Raw genomic sequence first — 23759 nt, forward strand, 5'->3', positions numbered from 1 at the left:
TGTCCAAGCGGGAATTCTGCCTTATCCAAGTGGGAATTTTGCCTTATCCAAGTGGGAATTCTCCCCCTATCCAAGTGGGAATTCTCCCCTATCCAAGGAGGAATTCTGCCTTATCCAAGTGGGAATTCTGCCTTATCCAAGTGGGAATTCTGCCTTATCCAAGCGGGAATTCTGCCCTCTCCTGCTGGGGGTTTATCCCAAGCCACAGATTTCCAGCCCTGGCGAGTGTTAAAACTTCCCAGGAAAAGGGCGATTTCCCCGGGATAAGGAAGGGGCGGGAGCGGGGCCTGGACGCTGATTCCAATCTTCCCGGCACGCTCCATTATCTGGGAATTTAATGGGAATGTGAGGAGAGGAGGCTTGACAGCTCATTAGAATGTGAGCCCTCCTCCTTTCTTTTTTTTCCCTGTTTTTTTTCCTCTCCTTTTCTTGGAGTTGATGGAAACTCCTTCGGGAAAGGAGCGCTGGAAGAAGCCGGGAGGAGTCAGAGCCTCGGGAGGACCTGGAATTCTGCCTGGAATTCTGCCTGGGGAGGAGGATTGGGATGCAAAATCCACGCGGTTCTGCCCCCTGACAGCTTCGGGATTTGCTGCTCATCCTTAGGGAAAAGGGAGGAAAAAGCTGGAAAAGGAGGAAAAACCTTGGGAAAACTTCACCTGCTCCTCATGGACTCGGGAACACCCGCGGAGGTTTTGCTTCTCCCCGACTGAATTTTTGGGATTTGAGGGATTTGGTTTTTTGGGATTTGAGGGATTTGGTTTTTTTGGGGTGTGGGGGATTTGTTTTCTCCTTACAAGGCTGAGCTGGGATGCTCGCGTTTCCCTGGATTCCAATTCCCTGGAATGCCGAGAGGCGAGGATGAGGAATTATCCCCGGAGCAGCAGAATTCCAGAGGGAATGGATGGGGTGGGGGAAATCTCCGGCTGAGCTCGGGCTCAGCTCTGCCCGCGGCGCTCGGATCTCTGCAGCTCCAGGAGATAAAACCGGTTCTAAACCCGAGCCGGGGCGCAGAAGGGGCAGAGTAAAACCAGTTTCAAGCCCCGTTTGGGGGCGCTGAGAGCCTTTAAAACCAGTTTCAATCCCGATTTAGGGGGGCTGAGTGAAACCGGTTTTAAATCCGATTTGGGGTGAGCAGAGTAAAACCGGTTTCAAGCCGGATTAAGGGGGTCAGAAGGGGCAGAGTAAAACCAGTTTCAAACCCGATTTTGGGGGACAGAATAAAACCAGTTTCAAGCCCGATTTAGGGGGGCAGAATAAAACCGGTTTCAAGCCCGATTTTGGGGGACTGAGAGCCTTTAAAACCGGTTTCAAGCCGGGTCTGGGGGCCAGAGCAGCCCCTCCCGGGGGCGGCAGCGCTTCCAGGGCCTCTGGGATTTCTGGGAAGCGCCGTGGACTCAGCTCCTTCTCCCGGGAGATCCAGAATTCCAAACAAATTCATCTCCACCTTTTCCATCCCGAGGAGTTGCTCGGATCCTTCTGGAAGTTGGATTTTTTTGGACACAAATCCGAGTGTTTTTGAAGGATTTTGCACCCGGCTGCTTGGGACTTCCTGAAATTTGGAATTTTTTTTTTTTTTTTTGAGACAAATCCGCTTGTGTCCTCCCCACCTGGTTAATTTGGATTTCTTTCTAGAGACAAACCCAGTTTTTCTTGTAGGATTTTGCACCTGGCTCCTTGATCCTGACCTGGTAAATTTGGATTTTTTTGGAGACAAATCTGGTTTTTTTGTTGGTGACTGCTTGGATCCCTCTCACCTGGTCAATTCTGGATTTATTTTAAAGACAAATCTGATTTTTTATTGCTGTTGAACCATTTTGCACCTGGGTCCTGGATCCTGACCTGGTTAATTTGGATTTTTTTGGACACAAATCCAGTTTTTTTAGTCAAAGGATCTTACAGCTGACTCCTTGATCCTGATCTAATAAATTCGGATTTTTTGGACACAAATCCGGTTTTCCCTTGATCCTGACCCGGTTCGTTCAGATTTTCTGGAAACAGATCCAGTTTTTATTCCCTCCTGGAGGATTTTACACCTGGTTGCTTCATCCTGACCCGGTTCATTTGGATTTTCCACACACAAATCCGGTTTTCCCTGCATCCTGACCCAGTTAATTCAGACTTTTTGGACAGAAATCCGGTTTTCCCTTGATCCTGACCTGGCCATCTTGGATTTTCGGGACACAAATCCGGTTTCCCTTTATCCTGACCCGTTTCATTGGGATTTTCTGGACACAAATCCATTTTTCCCAGGATCCTGACCCTTTCATTGGGATTTTCTGGACACAGATCCGTTTTTCCCTTGGTCCTGACCCGGTTCATTGGGATTTTCTGGACACAGATCCGTTTTTCCCTTGGTCCTGACCCTTTCATTGGGATTTTCTGGACACAGATCCGTTTTTCCCAGGCCCCTGTCCCGGTTGGTTGGGATTTTGGGGATTTGGGGAGCAGCATGGGGCGCTGCCGGGCCCCGCTGCTGTGGGTGCTGCTGTGTCTCCAGCTGTGCCTCCAGCTGTGCCTGCAGCTGGGGCCCCGCGCCCCCGGCGCCAGGAGGGGCAGGAAGGAACCGCCCGAGCCCCGGAACGCGTCCCTGGCCAACAGCGAGGAGCATCCCAAGGTGCGTTCCGGAACATTCCCGGGATGTTTTCCTGCCTCCCCCGGCTGCTTCCAGCTCGGGTTAATTTTGGGGGTTCCCCCAGGCTGGGAACGGCAGAGAACTTCCAGGGAGTTGTTCAGGATCCTTTGGGATGAGCGTTTCCATGGGATTTTTGGGAATAGAGGAGGGGTTTGGGGAATTCACAGCAGGTTTTGGGAATTGAGAGCAGGTTTTGGGATTGGGAGGGGAAGGGCAGTGAGGAGGGAGGGAATCCCCATCACCCTCAGCCCTCGGTGCCACCCTGGTGACACAGAAATGTCCCCATGGCGTGACACAGAAATGTCCCCTCCGAGTGACACAGAAATGTCCCCATGGGGTGACAGAAATGTCCCCTCAGGGTGACAGAAATGTCCCTTTGGGATGACACAGAAATGTCCCCATGGGGTGACAGAAATGTCCCTCAGGGTGACACAGAAATGTCCCCATGGGGTGACACAGAAATGTCCCCATGGGGTGACACAGAAATGTCCCTCAGGGTGACACAGAAATGTCCCCATGGGGTGACAGAAATGTCCCCTCAGGATGACAGAAATGTCCCTTTGGGGTGACACAGAAATGTCCCCATGGGGTGACACAGAAATGTCCCTCAGGGTGACACAGAAATGTCCCCATGGGGTGACACAGAAATGTCCCCATGGGGTGACACAGAAATGTCCCTCAGGGTGACACAGAAATGTCCCCATGGGGTGACAGAAATGTCCCCTCAGGATGACAGAAATGTCCCTTTGGGGTGACACAGAAATGTCCCCATGGGGTGACACAGAAATGTCCCTCAGGGTGACACAGAAATGTCCCCATGGGGTGACACAGAAATGTCCCTCAGGGTGACACAGAAATGTCCCCATGGGGTGACACAGAAACGTCCCTCAGGGTGACAGAAATGTCCCTCAGGGTGACACAGAAATGTCCCTTTGGGGTGACACAGAAATGTCCCCATGGGGTGACACAGAAATGTCCCTCAGGGTGACACAGAAATGTCCCCATGGGGTGACACAGAAACGTCCCTCAGGGTGACAGAAATGTCCCCTCGGGGTGACCTCCGGGCCCGCCTTTGATCAGCGCCATTGGGGCTGGCAGCTGCCATGGCAACGAGGGACAAACCGGGAATGCCGACAATCCCCGAGTTCGGGAACAATTGCGCTGCCCCGGGAATATCCCGAGTAATTGGTTCAGGCTGGGCAGGTTTGGGCCTCCAAACCCCTTCTGCTCCAGCCAAATTCCATTAAAAACAAAAAATCCCAGTCAAGTCCCCGTTTTCCACCCGTTCCCCCTCAAACGGGCGGCTTTTCCCGCTGGCTTTTCGGGATGTGCCACAGGGCTCTGTGGCCTCGCGGAATTCCTGAGGTTCTCCCCTAAAACTCCTCCAATGCTGCCCCTGCAGAGGGGCCAGGCTGCGATCCTAGCCCAGCTGATCCCGGGATTCTTTTGGATGCTTTGGGAGATTTGGATTCACTTTGGGGGCGCCTTGGAGGGCACCGGGTGCAACATTAGAGACTGAACCGAGTTCCCTCAATTAAAAATCCCTTCTAGCCAGAACGGATCCAAAGGGATCCAAATCCAGAATGGATCCAGGAAGGATCCAGGTCCAGGATTTATCCAGAAGGGATCCAAATCCAGAATGTATCCAGAAGGGATCCCCATCCAGAATTTATTTAGAAGGGATCCAAATCCAGAATTTATCCAGAAGGGATCCCAATCCAGAATTTATCCAGGAAATCTTGAAATCCAGAATTTATCCAGAAAATATCCAGATACACAATTCATCCAGAAGGTATCCCAATCCAGAATTTATCCAGAAAGGATCCCAATCCAGAATTTATCCAGAAAGGATCCCAATCCAGAATTTATCCAGAAAGGATCCCAATCCAGAATTTATCCAGAAGGGATCCAGGCCCTGCAGTGTCTGAGCTCCTCTGGGAAATTCCTCCCAGACATTTCCAGGCTGCAGGAATGGGCCAGGCACTTCCATTTCCCAATTTTCTGTGGCTTTTGTGGATTTTGTGCCTTGCTGGGAGCCGTGTTTTCCTCTCTGGGCCCCCTTGTCCCTCTGCCGGCCGGGATTGGGAATTTGGGGAGCATTCCAAGACTTTCTGAATGTTTCAATCTCTCGTTTGAGCCAGCTGATAACAGTCAGGCTCCAACAGGGAACAATCCCTGGCATCTGGGTGGGTTTTCCATGGAATTTCTGAGGATTATCAGAGGAATGGGAATCCCAGCAGCTGGGAAAAGGTTTCTGAGGGAATCTCAGAGCTCTTGGCTCCTCCCGATCCCTCCCGGGCTGGGTTTTTGCACCCCTTGGGCCAGGCAGAGCCATCAGCCCTGTGCCGGTGTCTCAGCAGCTCCCGGAGTCTCCCGAGCTGCGGATCACGGACCCCCGGCGCACCTGGATCTCCTTCGTGCACCGCCCCGACGACGGCAGCAATTCCAAGAGGAGATGCAAAGGGAAAGACAAGAAATTGGTAGGAGCAGCACTCCACGGTTCCCCTTCCTGCTCCTCATCCTCAGGGTTCCAGCTTTTCCCAGCCCAGGGAGTGCCAAGGTTCCATTTCTGCTGTCGAATTTCTCCGTTTTTGGAGAAGTCGGAGCCTTGGGAGAGAAGATGTGGGAATCTGGGCCTTGGTTTGGGTGATTTTCCCACTCAGTCAGAATAAAATCCATCTTTTTCTTCTCCTTTCCAGGAGATAAAGTCCACATATCCCAAAGGATAAATTAATCAAGGTGTGGACAAATGATTGTTAAATAATTTAAAATAAAATAATAATATAATAAATTATAAAAATATATATAATATAATATAATATAATATAATATAATATAATATAATATAATATAATATAATATAATATAATATAATATAATATAATATAATATAATATAATATAATATAATATAATATAATATAATATAATATAATATAATATAATATAATATTGTATCATGTGATATCATGTGATATCACATGATATCATGTGATATAATATAATGTAATATAATACAATATAATACATATAATATAATATAATACAATGCAATATAATCTAATATAATTAATGATATAATTAAATTATTTCAAATTAATGAGCTGAGTGACACCTGACCACGCAGCATTTTGAATCTAAAGGAATTCCTAAAGGAATCTTGGCTTCCTTTAACAATTTCCCTCTGTGCAGGCAATCGGAGGAAACAGGAATTTGCTGGGAACAGCCCCCCTGACACTGCTGGTGTCACTGTAGGATTTTCCACAATTCCCAGGTTTTAATCCCAGATTTTCCTTTGTTTGTTCCCTCAGCGAGGCCTGGTGGGGCCGCCAGGACCTCCTGGGCCTCAGGGACCTCCGGGAGCCCCCGGGGCTGAAGTCACCAGGGAAGTTCTTCTGCAGGAGTTCAAGGAGATCCTAAAAGGTGAAAGACTTTCAAAGATTTTGGAGGATATTGAAGGTAAAGGTGGTTAAAGGCTGGAAAAGCTTTGTTTTGGTGAAGCACCAGCACAAATCCAGCACCGGCTTCACCCTAAAGCATCTCCTGGCAACCAGAACTGCTCCCCCAGGGCTGCTGGGGAGATCCGAGTGCAGAATTCCAACCCATCAACGGCTTCATAGGCCAGGCCCTTAAAGAAGGAGTTTATTTCATTTTATTCCCTTTATTCCCTTTTCCCCTCGCAAGCCATTGAGCACTGGGCATCCCTGGCCATTTCTGCCCACACCAGGCCCTTAAATTAGGGTTTTATTTAATTTTATTCCCTTTATTCCCTAGAAGCCATGGAGCAGAGACCCTTCCTGGTCATTTCAGCCCACCCCAGGCCCTTAAATGAAGATTTTATTTCATTTTGTTCCCTTTATCCCTCAGAAGCCACTGAGCACCAAGCCTCCCTGACCACCCCAGGCCCCTAAATTAGGGTTTTATTCCCTTTATTCCCTTTTCCCCCAGAAACCATGGAGCACTGAGCCTCCCTGGCCATTCCAGCCCACCCCAGACCCTTAAATGAAGATTTTATTTCATTTTGTTCCCTGTATCCCTCAGAAGCTGTGGAGCACCAAGCCTCCCTGACCACCCCAGGGCCTGAAATGAAGATCTTATTTCATTTTATTCCCTTTTATTGCCCTTTATCCCTCAGAAGCCATGGAGCAGCGATTCTCCCTGGCCATCCCAGGCTCTTAAATTAGGGGTTTATTCCCTTTATTCCCTTTTCCCCCAGAAACCATGGAGCAGAGAGCCTCCCTGGCCATTCTGGCCCATCCCAGGCCCTTAAATGAAGATTTTATTTAATTTTGTTCCTTTTATCCCTCAGAAGCCACTGAGCACCAAGCCTCCCTGACCACCCCAGGCCCCTAAATTAGGGTTTTATTCCCTTTATTCCCTTTTCCCCCAGAAACCATGGAGCAGAGCCTCCCTGGCCATTCCAGCCCTCCCCAGACCCTTAAATGAAGATTTTATTCCCTTTTTCCCCTTCATTCCCCAGAAGCCATGGAGCAGAGAGCCTCCCTGGCCGTTCCATCCCGTGCCAGCCCGCTGCCGGCCCTGGAGCAGCTGCCGGCCCTGGAGCAGCTGCCGTGGCACCGGCGCGTGGAGCAGGCGTTCCACTGCAAGCTCAAGGGCCACGTGGTGGTGGACAAGAAGACCTTGGTGGAACTGCAGAATTTTCAGTCGGTGAGGAGCAATTCCAGGGTTAGCCAGGGCGTGGAGAGGCTCCAGCTCCTTGCTCGGCTCTGTGGGGCTTCCTGGCTCATCCCAGAAACTCCTCTCGGGCTGAAAGGAAGAGAAAAATCCAGGAGAAAGTGTCCAAAGGAGGGCCAGAGATGGATCCACCTTGGATCCCCTTTTAATTCTGATCTTCCAAAGGTTCTGTCATTGCTGGATCCACCTTGGATCCCCTTTTTAAATCCATTATTCCCAAAGTTCATCACTGCTGGATCCACCTTGGATCCCCTTTTAAATCTGATATTCCCAAGATTTTGTCACTACTGGATCCACCTTGGATCCCCTTTTTAAATCCCGTTTTCCGCAGGTTCTGTCACTGCTGGATCCACCCTGGGGGACCCTCCTCGTCTCCATGGGGAAGGGTCTAGAGGGGCTGAGGGTGCTTGGAGGAGATTTTTGGGGTCTGCAGCTCTTCCCAAGGGGCAGCTCCGATCTCTCCATGCCAGGGACAGGACCCAGGCAATGCTGGAGCTGTTCCAGGATGGATTTCAGGGAAAGATTCCTCATCTGGAGGGTGCTGGGGCTGTTCCCAGGCTCCCCAGGGAATGGGCACAGCCCCAAGAGCTCTGGGAGGGTTTGGATGCTGCTCCCAGGGACGCCAGGCTGGGATTTTGGGATGGCTGGGCAGGGATCCGTGATCCTGTGGGTCCTTCCAGCCTGGGATATTCCATGATTTTGTGGCTGAAGTGGGCACTTCCTGACAAACCCAAGCCAGGATTTCTCCCTCTCTTCAGCCCAGCAGGATCTCCCAGAGTTTTTCACGTGATCCCAGCTCCAAGAGCAGCCAGGTTTCTAATTTTAATGATTTAAATAATTACAATTATTTTATAATTTCTTTTAATTAATGATGGAGGAAGACTTGACTGGGTTTGGAATGAGCAGGATCTGAAGGATCCAAAGTAAAATTCCAACGTAGATTGTCAGAGGCAGACAGAAACCACTGATTATAGATTTGGGAGCCCAAATAAATCCTGGATTTTGTTTGGTGAGCCAGCTCTGATGCTTAAATTCTATAAATAATATCATATTAATGACCTAATCAATATTACCTCTATAACTGAATTACCATTAAATCAAGAGTCATTCTAATCATGGCCAAAACAAGCTGCCAAATACTAAATTTAACGTTAAATATGAAATTTCTGATATTAAATCTTGGAAGAAACCGTTCCAGCGGCAAACGGGCCCTGAATTTGCAGCATAAATTTTAGGACGAGCAAGAACAAAACCCAAATAATGATTTGATCGTTTAGTTCTCCTGGATTTTGGGGTCCCCGAGGCCCTCGAGGGCGTTTGTGAGGTGGCAGGAAGGGTTTGAGGGGGGAATGTGCCAGGGACAATCCCGTCCTTCGGGATGTTTTCCTGCTGCCGCTCCGGCAGCTGCAGCACTGCAGGCAGTGCTTCTTCCCCAAATAAGCCGCATTCCTGGATTTTTCCCAAATTTTGGCAGCTCGGCTTGGCAGCCAGGCAGGCTCAGCCCTGAGGCATGGGCAGGGCTGGAGGGGAGCTGCTGCCTCATTAATTAGCAGGGAAAATGGGACTAATTAAGCCATCCCAGGGTGGGAGCTGCTTCCCATGCCTCAGGGGTGGGATGCCCAACTCCTTCCTAATTTTTCCTGGCTTGGAGCTGCTGGGGAGGCTCTGGATGCCAAGCTGGCACGGCAGCCCGGGACAAGACATGTCTGGTTTTGGCTTGTGCCTCTGGAAAAGGGGAATTCAGAGCCAGGAGCAGCCCAGGGATTCAGGATCAGCCTGGGGATTCAGCATTCAGGATCAGCCCGGGGATGGATTCGGGAGCAGCCCAGGGATGGATTCGGGAGCAGCCCAGGGATTTGAGATTCAGGGTCAGCCTGGGGATTTAGGATTCAGGAAGAGCCTGGGGATTTGGGATCAGCCCGTGCATTTGGGATTCAGGATTCAGGATTTGGGATCAACCCAGGGATTCAGGATCAGCCCAGGGATTCGGGATCAGCCCGTGCATTTGGGATTCAGGATTCAGGATTTGGGATCAACCCAGGGATTCAGGATCAGCCCAGGATTTGGGATCAGCCCAGGGATTTGGGATCAGCATGGGGATTCGGGATCAGCCCAGAGATTTGGGATTCAGGATTCGGGATCAGTCCAGGGATTTGGGAGCAGGCGGGGATTTGGGGTTGGGACTAGCCCAGGGATTTGGGATCATCCCTTGGCACTTAGCTGTGTTTTCTCTCGGCAGCCCCTGGCCAAGGGCGCCTTCCTGCGGGGCTCGGGACTGAACGCGGCCACCGGGCGTTTCACTGCCCCCGTGGGTGGCATCTACCAGTTCTCGGCCAACATCCACATCGGTGAGTGCTGCCTGGAGAGTCCCCAGAGAGTCCCGGAGAGCCCCTGGAGAGCACCTGGAGAGTGCCAGGAGAGCAGCCAGGGAACACCTGGATATGGCACCACCATCTCAGGGCTGGGTCCTTCCACAGGGAGCCCCAAAGGCTGCTCCGGGTGTGCCAAAAATCCACATTCCCTGAGGAGCAGGGATTGATCCATGGGAGCTCTGCCTTCCACAGAACCTGCAGAAAAAATGCAGATGTTGGGGTGGAGCTGCATCCGGGCAGGCTTTCCATGGGTTTTCCCTGCTGGAGCATCTCTTCCCCCACATTCCCACTCCTCCCTTTTGTGCCTTTTAAAATCCAATATTCCAGAGGTTCCACCACTGATGGATCCACCTTGGATCCCCTTTTGGAATCAGTTATCCCAGAGATTCCACCACTGGTGGATCCACCTTGGATCCCCTTTTGGAATCCGTTATCCCAGAGATTCCACCACTGGTGGATCCACCTTGGATCCCCTTTTGGAATCCGTTATCCCAGAGATTCCACCACTGATGGATCCACCTTGGATCTCCTTTTGGAATCCGTTATCCCAGAGATTCTGTCACTGATGGCCAGAGGTGGATCCACTTGGATCTGTTGGCTTTGGCTCCATCAGATATAGAGGAACCTTCTGGCACCTTCTGCAGCCCCAAATGCAGCCATCCCAAGGCTGCTGGTGTCCTTCTGGAGCCCAGATTCCAGGATTTGTGGGAATGCTGACATTTTTCCTGCTGTTTTTCCCAGACCACAGCGAGCTGAAGAGCAAAGTGCAGCTCCGAGCCAGGGACAATGTGCGGGTGCTGATCTGCATCGAGTCCCTGTGCCACAGATACACGTGAGTCACTCCAGGGGCATCTGGGATCCTTCTCCTCGAGGTTTTCATATTTATTTCCTAATATTTCCTAATATTTCCTAATATTACCTAATATTTCCTAATATTTCAGCCACCTGTGGAAGATGAAGTTCACCAAAAATGGATTTTAAATCATAAATTTTTGTGGAGCTGTTCTGCAGAGTGTCCCTCAGGCTTTAGGTGTTGTTTTAATTCTGAGCTTTAACCTCTCAGTGTTAATCACCTAAGAACTGCTATTATTTATAATTGATCACTATGAAATATTCTAAATTGTTATTTCCAGTAATGTTTCATTACCTGAATATAAAATAATGCACCCAAATTGCTATTATTGATACTGATAATGACCAAATAATTATTAATAAATTGTTATTTCCAGTAATCTTTCATCACCTAAACATAAAATAATGCCCCAAATTATTATTATTTATAGTGAGAAATAATGGCCAAATAATTATAAATTAATTGTTATTTACAATAATATTTAATCACCCTGAGCACCTCCAGAAATCCACAGATCCGTTAATCCAGAAATCCACAGATCCACAAATCCACAGATCCACAGGTGCCACTTGAACCCCCCAAATCCCAGAAATCTGCGGCTGGAGCGGCTCCCTCAGCACTTCCAAGGCTTTTTTGGGAGCTGGATTGGACATCGGGTTTTGGGATAAATCAAAAACCACTCCCAGGTTTCTCTGGGCTCTGGAAAATCCCTCAGGAGTTGGGGAAAGAGGGGTGGGAAGTCCAGGAGAAAACAGGAACCACTGGAATCTCCTTGGAGGCTGTTTTATCCCAGGATGGATTTGGGACCAATCCCAGAACAAGGGGAGTGATCAGGATGGATTTGGGACAGATCCCAGTGCCAGGAGAGGGATTAGGATGGGTTTGGGACAGATCCCAGTGCCAGGAGAGGGATCAGGGTGGGTTTGGGAAAGATCCCAGAGGGATCAGGACGGGTCTGGGACAGATCCCAGTGCCAGCAGAGCACGGCTGGGATGGAAGGAGGTGGCAGCAGGGATGGGAACCTGGCTGGACACACTGCCTGTGGAATTTCCTGGGGACATGGGCACGGCCCCATCCACAGATCTATCCATGGATCCATCCATCCATCCATGGATCCATCCATCCATCATCCATCCATCATCCATCCATCCATCATCCATCCATCATCCATCCATCCATCATCCATCCATCATCCATCCATCATCCATCATCCATCCATCCATCCATCATCCATCCATCATCCATCCATCCATCATCCATCCATCCATCATCCATCCATCATCCATCCATCCATCCATCCATCATCCATCCATCCATCATCCATCCATCATCCATCCATCATCCATCATCCATCCATCCATCATCCATCCATCATCCATCCATCCATCCATCCATCATCCATCCATCATCCATCCATCCATCATCCATCATCCATCCATCATCCATCCATCATCCATCATCCATCCATCCATCCATCCATCCATCCATCCATCATCCATCCATCCATCCATCATCCATCCATCATCCATCCATCATCCATCCATCCATCCATCCATCCATCATCCATCCATCATCCATCCATCCATCCATCATCCATCCATCATCCATCCATCATCCATCCATCATCCATCATCCATCCATCATCCATCCATCCATCATCCATCATCCATCCATCATCCATCATCCATCCATCATCCATCCATCATCCATCATCCATCCATCATCCATCCATCCATCATCCATCATCCATCATCCATCCATCCATCATCCATCCATCATCCATCCATCCATCCATCCATCCATCCATCCATCCATCCATCATCCATCCATCATCCATCCATCCATCCATCCATCCATCCATCCATCATCCATCCATCATCCATCCATCCATCATCCATCATCCATCATCCATCCATCCATCCATCCATCATCCATCCATCATCCATCCATCATCCATCCATCCATCCATCCATCATCCATCCATCCATCCATCCATCCCCACACAGAGCTGGAAGAGCCCCCAGGGCTTTGGGATGAGCCATGGGAACTGGAGCGCTGGGAATTCCCCACTGCAGGCAGGATTTGGGCAGGATGTGACACAGCCTCGGCTGAGGAGGTGCCAAGTGGCTCCCGCATTTCACTTATCCTGGGAAAAACACGCTGGAACTTGCCACTGGAAAAGAAATAAAGAAAGGAGGAAAGGAGTTGGTTTAAGTGGGAAAAGAAGGAAAAACGACGGTGGGCAGGGAGGGAGGAGGTGCTGGGAGCTTAAAACCGAGTTTAACTGAGCTGTGCTGGTTGTTGCTGTCCCAAGGAGCTGCCCAAACACCTGAATTTGGCTCGGGAATTGGGAATTCTGCAGGGAGCAGCTCTCCCTGATCCAAAAGCTGATGTGGCGTTCTCCCTGGATTTTGAGCTGTGGGACAATTATGGAATGATTTTTTTTTCTGTTGCTTGTCCATGATCCCTGATTTCAAAATCCTCCCCAGAATTACAAAATTTGTCCTTTCTTACGCGGAAATTCGTGGTTCGGGTGGAATAAACCTTCCATCCCTGGAAAAGAAAGGGAATTTTGGAACAGATCCAAACCATTGTGCTGCTCACCAAACTGGGATGGAGGTGGATCCAAAGGGATTTTCAGTGCCTGCTCTGGGTGGGAATAGAGAGGACAGGACCCTGGAAAAGTCTCTGGGAAATGGTGGTTCCCAGTCCTGCCTCCAGCTGAGTTCTGTGTCCAAAGTCCTGAGGTTCTGTGGATTTTCCATCATTCCTGCAGTGAGGAAAAGCTGCTCCTGATTTACTTTTAAGGCAGCTGGAATCATGGAATTACGGAATAATGGAATTACAGAATAATGGAATTATGGAATTATGAAACAATATAATTATGAAATTATTAAGTTATGGAATGATGAAATTATGGAGTCATGGAACTATGGAGTAATGGAATTATGGAATCATGGAATTACAGGATTATGGAATTATGGGATGGACCTTAAAGATCATCTTCCCATGGGCCACCTTTCACCATCCCAGCTTGCTCCAACCTGACTTTAAACCCTCCCAAACATCAAAAATCCAGACAAAATTCATCTTTTTTCTCCAGCTGCTCTGATTTCCAGGGAAATTGAGGGATAATTATCCTTCCACACACAACTGTGGGGTTTAATCTGTTTATTTCTTCTTTTAGGTCCTTGGAAGTCATTGCTGGGCTGGAAAGCAACAGCAAAATCTTCACTATTTATGTCCATGGATTGCTGCAGCTGCAGGTGAGGCCCTGAAAATTGGGAATTTTTGCCCCAAATTTCTGGGCAGGACATGGGATGGTCGGGCTGGACACTCCCCTGGGGGTGGGGGAGGATTTAGGAACCTTTTTTTCTGAATTTAAGGAAGGGAAATTCCTCACCTGGGGCAGGATCAGGAGGAAAAACTTGACTTGGGTTTCTCATTTGGAATTGGAGGCACAGGAAGCAGCTTCCCTCTATGAACAACTCAATTTTTCCAATAAATTGTTATTGATTTTAATATAAATTTCTAATAAATTTATAATCAATTTTGAAGATCTTTCCCTTTCCCAGCTCCACCCCAGCATTGCCAAGATGCCAAATTGAATTTCCCACCTCCCCTTCACCCAAAAAGCCGCCAAGGCAGGAAGGATTCGCTCCATAAAAACGACACCAAATCCCCTCCACCAGATCAACCCCAGACCGGCTGCTGGGCTGAATTCCTGCTGCCCCGATGGGATTGTTCCTTGTTTTTCCTCTGGAATGTGTCAGCTCTTCCCTGTTTTCTCCCTTCTCCCTGCAGGCCGGGCAGTACACCTCCATCTTCGTGGACAACGGCGCCGGGGCTCCCATCACCATCCAGAACGGATCTGATTTCATGGGAATGCTGATGGGAGCCTAGCAGATTTGGGGAATTCCCAAAATCCTGGAGTTTGGACTGAAACCCCCCCCCACCCTTTGACCTTGAAATTCCTCCCCGTACCTGCAGCGATTTTAAATCCTTTCCCAGCTCCTCCAGCTTTGCTTCCAGAAGCTGCTGCTGCTTCCCAAGGTCCTCATCAGAATTCCTCGTTATCCTTTGGGACTCCATCCCGCTGGGAATGTTGAGTTTGTGCTTCACCAGACGCTCACGCCGAGATTTGGGACCTTGTTTGATTCCTTCACCGTAGCGCTTGTAACGGGCACGGGCTTTTTGTTGGGATTGCTTGGGGGGTTTGGGAATGAAGGATTGAGGTGGGAAACAGCAGAAGGAATTCCGTGACTCTTTTCTGGGCCTGGGGAGGGAGGGGACAGGGATTTTCCAGCCAAACTGCTTCTCCCATGGGATTTGATCCCACAATCCAAGGAATGCGAGGCCTGAACTCTTTAATTGTGGTTCTTTAGATCCAAAGATTTCCTTGGGGATCCAAATCCCTCCCTGGCAGCGCCTCGGGGTGGGGAAAAGGGAAAGCCAAGGGGAGCACGGATCCCTCGCCATGTTTTGATGTTTGAAAGCCGAGATTTGGGTAAAAATCCCTCCAAATCCTGGCAGATCTGGTGGGAATGGGAGCCTTGGATCGGGCACAGAGCAGTTTGGAGCCTCAAAGTGCTGCCAAAACAAATCCCGGGAATTTTTTTCTGGATTTCTGGGTGAAAATAAAGGTTTGAGACTGAGCTTGGCACAGAGCTCCAGGCCCTCCTCTGGTTTTAAGTAAAAGAGGGATGACATTCCATGGAATTTTTTACCCAAGGCCTGGAATTAACCCCCCCTTGTTTAATGACCCTCTGCAGATTTTCCTGGAATTTTATGGATTTACCTGAGCTGAGGAAATTCTTGTGAAAAAGCCTCATAAACAGAAAGGAAAGGCCCAAATTTGAGCCTCAAGTGCCACAAAAAAATGAATCCAGGGAATTTTTTCTGGATTTCTGGGTGCAAAATAAAGGTTTGAGACTGAGCTTGGCCCAGCTCCAGGCCCTCTCATCTGAAGTAAAAGAGGAAGTGAGAGTAACATTCCATCATTTTACCCAAGGCCTGGAAAAGTCTTTGGGATTCAACCCCCTCATTTAATGCCCTTCTGCAGCTTTTCCTGGAATTTTACGGATTCACCCGAGCTGAGGAAATGAAATAGACAAATCGATAATAAACAGAAGGGCACAAGGCCCAGAACGGATTCCAGCTTTTCCTTGGAAGTTCTCCCTTAAAAGGCTGGAATTTGGGAGCAGCTGCAGCGCCTTTGTGCAAGGAAGCCCCAGCAGAAAGGCACAAAATGTCATTTATTCCTTTTTCTGGTGCCGAGAAGTCCCAGAGCCGCGAGGTTTTCCCATCTCTGGGCGATGTAGCAAGGAAATATTCCCAGAGCTGGGGAAAAATCCTCTGGAAAACAGGTTTGGAATTAGTTTTAATTTCCATTTGAAACCCATTGGAAGGGATAAAATGAGATTTTCCTCTCTTTGTGGAGGATCAATTCCATCAGGAGCTGCTGGAGGAAGAAAAGGATCAAATCGGAGCTGTTCCAGGTGAAAAAGGGAATTTGATTTTTCCCATTTATCCTCAGGATGGAGGTTTGGCCCTCCAGGAGATTCTTGTTGCATCCCTAAAATCTTTTCACCAAAAATTGTTCTTTTTAATTATTTTTTAAATCCCTTGCCCGTGGATTTCAAACCTTGGAACCCAAAGTATTCCATAATTCCATGAATTTCCCTTCCCAACATTTCCCTTGTTTCTAAATCCCTTCCTGCCCCTCAATAATGGCAGAATTCCGGTTTTTTCCAGCACATTTTCGGGGGGAAAAATTCCTTGGAAGTATCAAAGGGATGCAAGAGAGCACTGGAAAACTGAGAACACATTAAAGAGCATGGAAAATTTCATTAATTAATAAAATAGATTCATAAAACTAATAAAATACATTCATAAAATATTTTATTAATTAATAAAATAACGACTAAAGTTAATTAACTATCACAAAATAGCATTAAATGGCATTAAATTAATAGTATAAAATATCATTAAATAGCTTTAAACAAATATCATTAAATATCAATATACATTATTAAATATCATTAAATATCAGTAAATAGCATTAAATATAATAATAATATAATAAATATAATAATAAATATAATAATATCATATACTTAAATTAGTATCATTAAATATCATTAAATAGCACTAAATATCACAAAATATAAGTAAATATTACTAAATAGACTTAAATATCATTACAACAATATAATTAATGTTAAATATTACTAAAATCACTAAATATCACAAAATAAAATTAAATATCACAAAATATTATTAAATATCACTAAATATCATAAAATATCACAAAACAGCATTCAATACCACAAAATATCACTACATATAATTAAAATATCAGCTCAAAAAAATAGGAGTAAAGCCTGAAATCTCCCTGGAGAGGAAAAGAAAATTATTAGTATTAGTATTAGTATTAGTATTAGTATTAGTATTAGTATTATTTGTATTATTATCATCATCATCATTATCATTATCATTAACATTAATACTAATATTAATACTAATATTAATTCTAATTTTAAAATTAATATATAATAATTATGTTTAATTATATATAATTATAATTTAAAAATTATAATTAATAATTATAGTTTAATAATTTATAATTAATAATTATAGTTTAATGATTATAATATATATATAATATCTAGTATATATAATACATATATGTAATTATATATATCATTATAGTTTTATTATACATACTAATAATATAAATTCAATATATTATATACAAAATATATTAATTTGAACAATTATAATAATTTTTAGGAAGGAATAAAACAATAATTAGGAATTCATCATGCTGCTTTTTCACTTCTCACTCCAACTTTTAAGGGCCCTTTGATGCTGTTCTCACCGGTCCAAAAAATTGGAATAAAGCCTTAAATGTCCCTGGGCAGGAGAAGAAAATGAATTATCATTATAATAATTACTATAAGTATATTAATTAATTTTATATATATATATATGTACACACACACATATATATACATATATATGATATATATAAGATATAATTGTATCTATATATGATATATATTATATAATCTATAATATGTGATATGTAATATGTGATATATAATCTATAATTTATCATATATTATAAGTTATATATTATAATTCTCTATTTTATAATAATAATACATAATATATATTATACAAAATACATAATACATATTATATATAATACATAATACATAATATGTACTATATACTATATACTATGTACTATATACTATATTATATATTATATATATGATATATTATCTACCATACACCATATATATTATATGATATATGATATATGATATATTATATATGATATATGTTATATGATATATGATATATGTTATATGATATATGATATATATGTTATATGAGATATGATATATATTATATATAATAATTATTTCAGACCTCTCCTTCCTTTTTTTAAGGGTGTTTTCCTACTGTTCTCCCAGCTCCAAAGAACTGGAATAAAGCCTGAAATCTCCCTGGGCAGGAGAAGAAAATTAATTATAATTATTCTATTCTATTATTAAAATATGAAACATAAAATGCAAAATATAAAATATAAAATATGAAATATAAAATAGAAAGTGTATAACATATATAATTATTGATAATTAATGACTGGTAATTAATAGTTGATAGTTAATAGTTAATTAATAATATTTTTTTCAGACCTCTCATTCTTTCCTTTAATGGCGCTTTCCCGCTGTTCTCCCAGCTCCAAAAATCCGGAATAAATCCTGAAACCTCCCTGGGCAGGAGCAGAGAACTCGATCCAAATTCCTGGAATTTCCCTGGGAGCAGGAACGAGGCGTCAGAATCCCGGGAGAAGGAGCGGGAAGGGCCTTTGGGATGATCCCGGCTTCGGCTTCCTGGGATTTCCTCTGCATCCCTAAAATCGTTTGAGCCATTTTTTTCCCAGGTGTTTTTGGTTTTTTTCAGGAGTTTTTTAGCTCGGGATGTTCCCGTGGATTCCTCGTTCACTGCGGCTCCAGCCAGGATGGACTTCTGACAGTTTGGAATTTTGGGAAGTTTGGAGTTTCCTGGGTCTGAATCCAGACGAATCTGGGGAGTTTGGAGTTTCCTGGGAACGGAAATCCAGCTGGATTTGGGGGAGTTTGGAGCTTTCTGAACTCCAAATCCAGGTGAATTTTGGAGAGTTTGGATTTTCCTGGGTCTGAATCCAGACGAATCTGGGGAGTTTGGAGTTTTGGGGAGTCTGGAGTTTCCTGGTAACGAATCCAGACAGATTTGGGGGAGTTTGGAGTTTCCTGGGTCCAAATCCAGGTGAATTTGGGGGAGTTTGGAGTTTCCTGTGTGGATCTGGGGGATTCAAAGGGGGCAAAATGGGTTGGAAGAACAAAAAAAAAGACCCAAAATCACCCAAAAATGGAGCCTCTGCAGGAAAGGTCCATGAACAGAACTCCTGCAGCTGGAAAATTCCCAAATCCAGGAAAAGTGAGGGATTCAGCAGCTCTGGATGAGGCCGGTGATGACAAAATCAATCCCCGGAGTCTCCAGTCAGGAAAATCCCAGCCCGGGCAACGGGAGGAGGCTGAGAAAGAGCCAAATTCAATATTTGGGGTTTGGGACCTCCAGACATTCCCCAAAGCAGCGGATTCACCCCCAAATCCCAGATTTTGGTGCCTGAATTCATTCCTGAATTAATTTTCAGGATGTCAGGGTGACCCTTGGCCACAGAAACCTCCCGTCCTGGGATCTGCTATCCCAGGATTCCTGCTCTTCCCAGAATTCCCCAGCCCTTCCCAGCTGGAATTTGCAGGGAAATCTTTATTTCCTGCCCAGTATTCCAAACTCATCCAGCCCCTTCCCAAACAAACACCAGGAATTCCTTGGATTTTTTCCATTGGTTTTGGAATTCCTTGGATTTTTTCCCCTCAGTTTTGAGGTTTTTGAAGTTCTCTTGGAATTTCACATTCTGGAAATCTTTCCAATGCCTCACTCCAGGCTGACTCCGGGTGAATTTATGTGGGATTGGGAGAATATTCCATGTTTTCCCTCACTCCTGGCTCGTGTGAGCTCCCCTTGAGCGGCCGATTGAAGCACCGAAAACTCCGATCGTTTCTCCTTTCAATTCCCATTAAAAGCGGGATCTGGGATTTCACCGCTCTCCCTGTTCATTTCCCACTTTATTTCTTCCCTGGTGCTTTTGTTCATTCCCTCTTTTCCCAGTTTATTTCCTCACTCTGTCTCAAACCAGGAATCCCAAACTGTCCCTCAAATCCTGGAATCCCAAACTGTCCCTCAAATCCTGGAATCCCAAACTGTGCCCCAAACCAGGAATCCCAAACTCTCCCTTAAACCAGGAATCCTGGAATCCTGAGTTCTTCCTCAGAACCAGGATTCCAAACTCTCCCTCAAATCCAAGAATCCCAAGCTCTCCCTCAAATCCTGGAATTTGTTTCGTTCCCGTTTTTCCTTGGCTCCAGGAGCTCCGGGAGCTGGGAATTTCAGTTTGGATTTGGGTGCCAAAGATCCGATAGCATCTCTGGCACCTCCCTGGCAGCTGATTCCCGGGAAAAATGAGAATGTTGGGCTGGAATTTGCTCCTCCTGCAGCCCTGGGGGCTTCCCCTGCTCCCCCAGCTCAGGGAAAAAGGGATTTTCCAGGATTTTCCTGCAGCTCCTCCCTCCCTGCCCATGCCCAGTCTCCCGTGGAGTCATTAAAGCTGGAAAAATCAGGGAAAAATCTTTAATTCTGGGATAAATCTTTAATTTAGGGATAAATCAAATCTTTAATCCCAGGAGAAATCCTTAATTCTCTCCCATCTTCCCTGTCCTGATCGTTCTGGAGTTGATCAATCTCCCTGCGGGGTTGGGATGAGGAATTCTGGGAATTTGGGAAGGGCAGATTCCCAAGGGGAATCCAGGGAATCAGGGAGCTGTGAAAGCAGAAGGAAGGACCGGGAAAACCTGGAATTTTTTTGGCTTTGTGCTTAATTTTTCTGGAATTTAAATACACCTCTTTTGGGATGAGCACATCCCTTTTTTTGGGGCTGGGATCTCTGGGAATTCCCAACTCCCAGAAATTCCATGGAGAAAAAGGAGTTTCAGCTTCCCACGCACTGCCATTCCTTAACGCTTGAGGGGAACATGGAATTTTTTCCAGGATGGGATAAAGCCCCTCCATTCCTCACACACTCCTGGGCTGGCTCTGCATCCCAAAAAAATCCCATGGAAAAGTGGCCAAAAATTCCTCACAGGAAAAGAATCCTGGTGAAAGGCAAATCCCAAGGGTGATTCCAGCCTCTTTGAGCTGATTCCCGCTGGCAGGAGCCTGTTCCAGGAATTCCCAGAATTCCCAGAATTCCCAGAGGCAGGGACTGCTCCAAGAGATCCCCTCCAGAGAAGAGGGAATTTGGTGCTTTTTTCCATCTCTGCTCCATCCCAAAGATTTTCCCTTTAAATTCTTTCCCAGGACATCTCCCGCCACAGAATTCCCTGGATTCTCCTTCCCAGCCACAGAAATTGTCGCTGGTTTGGAGCCCCCCAGGGAAAATCCCCAATGTTCCCTCCCCTGCCTTTGATTCCCCCTTTTTCTGTTGGAATTCCTGGGAAATTCCCACCAAAAACTCCAAAGAAAAAAATATGGAATAAGGGCTTGAGGAATTTTCCTGGCAAACCCAAATCATCCTTTTCACCCCCAAAGTGATCCCGGTTTCCGAACCCAGCCACTGCTCCCTCAGGGCCATTTCCCAGGAATCAGGGATTGGAGCTGCCCCGGGGATCCTCAAAAGGGCAGGAATTCTCTCCAAATTCCCATTTTTTTTCCTTCCAGGAGCTGTTTTCTTTTTCTGGCAGGTTTGGATTTCCTGGCTCTCAGCTCAGGCTCCTTTGGCGCTTTGATCCGCAGACTGAGGAGCAGGAAGGAGCTGAGGGCGATTCCCGGGATATCGGATTTCCCAAAAAAAAAAAAAATACCTTGGAAGGGATGAAAAAACGGGAAAGGAAAAGTGAGGAATGCAAATGGGAGCGCAGGTTGGGCCCGGGGCCGGTTCCTGGGATATTCTGGGAGTTTTCCCGCTCTGTCCCCAAGGCCTGGGAGCAATTCCAGAGTGGGAATCTCCCATTTATCCCTCGGCACCACCTGGGAAGGAGCCGTGGGAGCCGCCGGCCCTAATCCCGCTCCTGGCGCTTCCAGATGCTCTGGAAGCCAATCCGGGAGCATCCGGGGAGTTTGGAATTTTCTGTGTGGATTTGGGGGAGTTTGGATTTTCTTGGGTCCAAATCCGGGTGGATTTTGGGGAGACTGGAGTTTCCTGTGTGGATTTGGGGCAGTTTGGAGTTTTCTGCATCCGAATCTGGGCAGATTTGGGGGAGTTTGGAGTTTTCTGGTTCCAAATCCAGGTAATTTTGTGGAATTTGGAGTTTCCTGTGTTCAAATCCTGGTGAATTTGGGGAATTTGGAGTTGATTCCTTCCCCTCCACCCTGCAGGAGCTGCTCCCGGTGCTTCTGAGCCCAAACCTTGGGAAGCGCAGCTTGGAGAAGCTTTTCGGAATCTCCATTTTCCCATTGTTTCCAGCACAGCCTGGAGCCAGGAATGAAACAACGATCCCAATTTTCCCTGGAAGAGATGATTCCCTTCCAGCCATCCCCGCCTGGCCCTGGGAGCAGCTGGAATTCCCTTTCCCAGCTGATCCCGGGAATGGGATCCGGCTCACCTGGCTGGGCCAGAGCCAGGATTCTCCTTCCCTTTGTCAATCCCAGGAATTTTCAACCAGCCTCATCTGCCTGGAATTCAGCCAGATGGGAACTTTTAACACCTTTTCCCAGAGTTTTTCCCCATTTTTTCCCATTCTTGCTGTGAGAATTCCCAATCCTTTGGGATCCAACCTGTTTGGGAAAAGGGATGGACTGGAAAAGCTGCTTTCAATGCCCAGCACCCGCTCCTGGGGCTGCTCCAGCTGAATTCTGCAGCTGGAAAATGAAAGAAAGGAGGGAATGGTGGGGTTTGGAGTGGGGAGAGTTTGGGAATGAGAGGAATATTCCCAATGGAAGAGCAGAGGGAAGGATCCATGGGAAGGTTTTAACTGCAGAAATCCCATCCTGGGTTTTCCTGGAGAAGGATTTTGGCCAAGGGCTGGAGTGGCAGTGCCAGAGGGGAAGTTGAGGTGGGATATCGGGAAAAAAATGGGAAAAAATTCCTTCCTGTGAGGGTGGGGAGACCCTGGGATGGAATTCCCAGAGAATTTGTGGCTGCCCCATCCTTGGAAATGCCCACGGCCAGGTTGGAGCACCTTGGGATGGTGGAAATGTGGGAATGGGATAGGATTTAAATCCCCTCCATCACAAAGTCCCCAGGAATTCAGGAACTGCTCAGGAAATTCAGGAATTCATCAGGATTTCAGGAACTGCTCAGGAAATTCAGGAACTGCTCAGCAAACTCAGTAATTCATGAGAAATTCAGGAAGTGCTCAGGAATTCCGGAATCTCCCAGTGCTCCCAGCAGGAAGAGTTTCCTCTCATTCCCCCGATGTCTCTGGGACACAAAATCCGGCATTTCCCAGATTTTGGTCTGGAAAAGCAGCTGACTCTCCCGGGATGCCGGTTTTGTGGGAAATGCCGGATTCCTGGATGTTGGGATTGTCCAGAGGGAAGGAACCGGAGGGGAAGGAAAAGCCCTCGGAACATGGGAGCAGCGCGGGGTTTGCACTGTAACTTCCTGATTTTGGCAGGAATTCTGGGGTTTCTCCCTCAAATCCCATCTCAGTCTTCTGGAAAATGCTGAGAAAGGACGGGAAAAGCAGGGAGCAAAGGGTGGGAAATTCGGGGATGCTTTCAGAGCGTGCCCAGGAGTGCGAAAGGAGGAGGAAGGAATCGCTGGGATAAAGCAGGAACAGGCAGCGCTGCCCATGGGATGGACTTTTCCATGGATGCCTTTACATTTTGGATTTTCCCAGGAAAGAGGGGAAATAGAGGCCTGGAATTGTGGTGGGAGAATCCACAGGGAATCCCAGAATGGATTTGGTGGGAATTGGAATTCATCCCGTTCCATCCCTGCCACACTCCAAGGGGCTCCAGCCTGGCCTGGGCGCTTCCAAGGATGGGGAATCCATGGAATAATCGGGGCCTCTTTACCCTCCCAGGGAAAAATTTCCAGAGCTGGAGCCTTAAAATAACTGGGATATTTCCTCTGGGAAGCTCTGCAGGTT

At 46.6% G+C, this 23759-nt stretch overlaps 1 protein-coding gene across 1 annotated transcript; it reads left to right on the top strand.

The window, feature by feature from the left end:
- Window positions 1-1211: 1211 nt before the first annotated feature.
- Window positions 1212-14751, top strand: C1QTNF12 (C1q and TNF related 12). Its single transcript, XM_014259152.2, has 8 exons — window positions 1212-2614; window positions 4993-5112; window positions 5943-6054; window positions 7112-7299; window positions 9566-9674; window positions 10440-10530; window positions 13739-13817; window positions 14356-14751. Exons 1-8 carry the CDS (start codon window positions 2450-2452, stop codon window positions 14452-14454), a joined length of 963 nt encoding a protein of 320 aa, XP_014114627.2. The 5' UTR covers window positions 1212-2449; the 3' UTR covers window positions 14455-14751.
- Window positions 14752-23759: the final 9008 nt, after the last annotated feature.

The sequence above is a fragment of the Pseudopodoces humilis genome, chromosome 24, assembly GCF_049639895.1.
Source record: "Pseudopodoces humilis isolate 2021_Gansu_Grassland_sample_001 chromosome 24, ASM4963989v1, whole genome shotgun sequence".
Classification (NCBI taxonomy): domain Eukaryota; kingdom Metazoa; phylum Chordata; class Aves; order Passeriformes; family Paridae; genus Pseudopodoces; species Pseudopodoces humilis.

What these genes read in the sequence shown, in the direction of transcription:
- C1QTNF12 (XM_014259152.2), top strand. Translation starts at nt 2,450, where the DNA reads ATGGGGCGCTGCCGGGCCCCGCTGCTGTGGGTGCTGCTGTGTCTCCAG. An exon ending in ACAGCGAGGAGCATCCCAAG is followed by an intron (nt 2,615 to 4,992) that starts GTGCGTTCCGGA and finishes GTGTCTCAGCAG; the next exon opens with CTCCCGGAGTCTCCCGAGCT. An exon ending in TCCCTGTGCCACAGATACAC is followed by an intron (nt 10,531 to 13,738) that starts GTGAGTCACTCC and finishes TTCTTCTTTTAG; the next exon opens with GTCCTTGGAAGTCATTGCTG.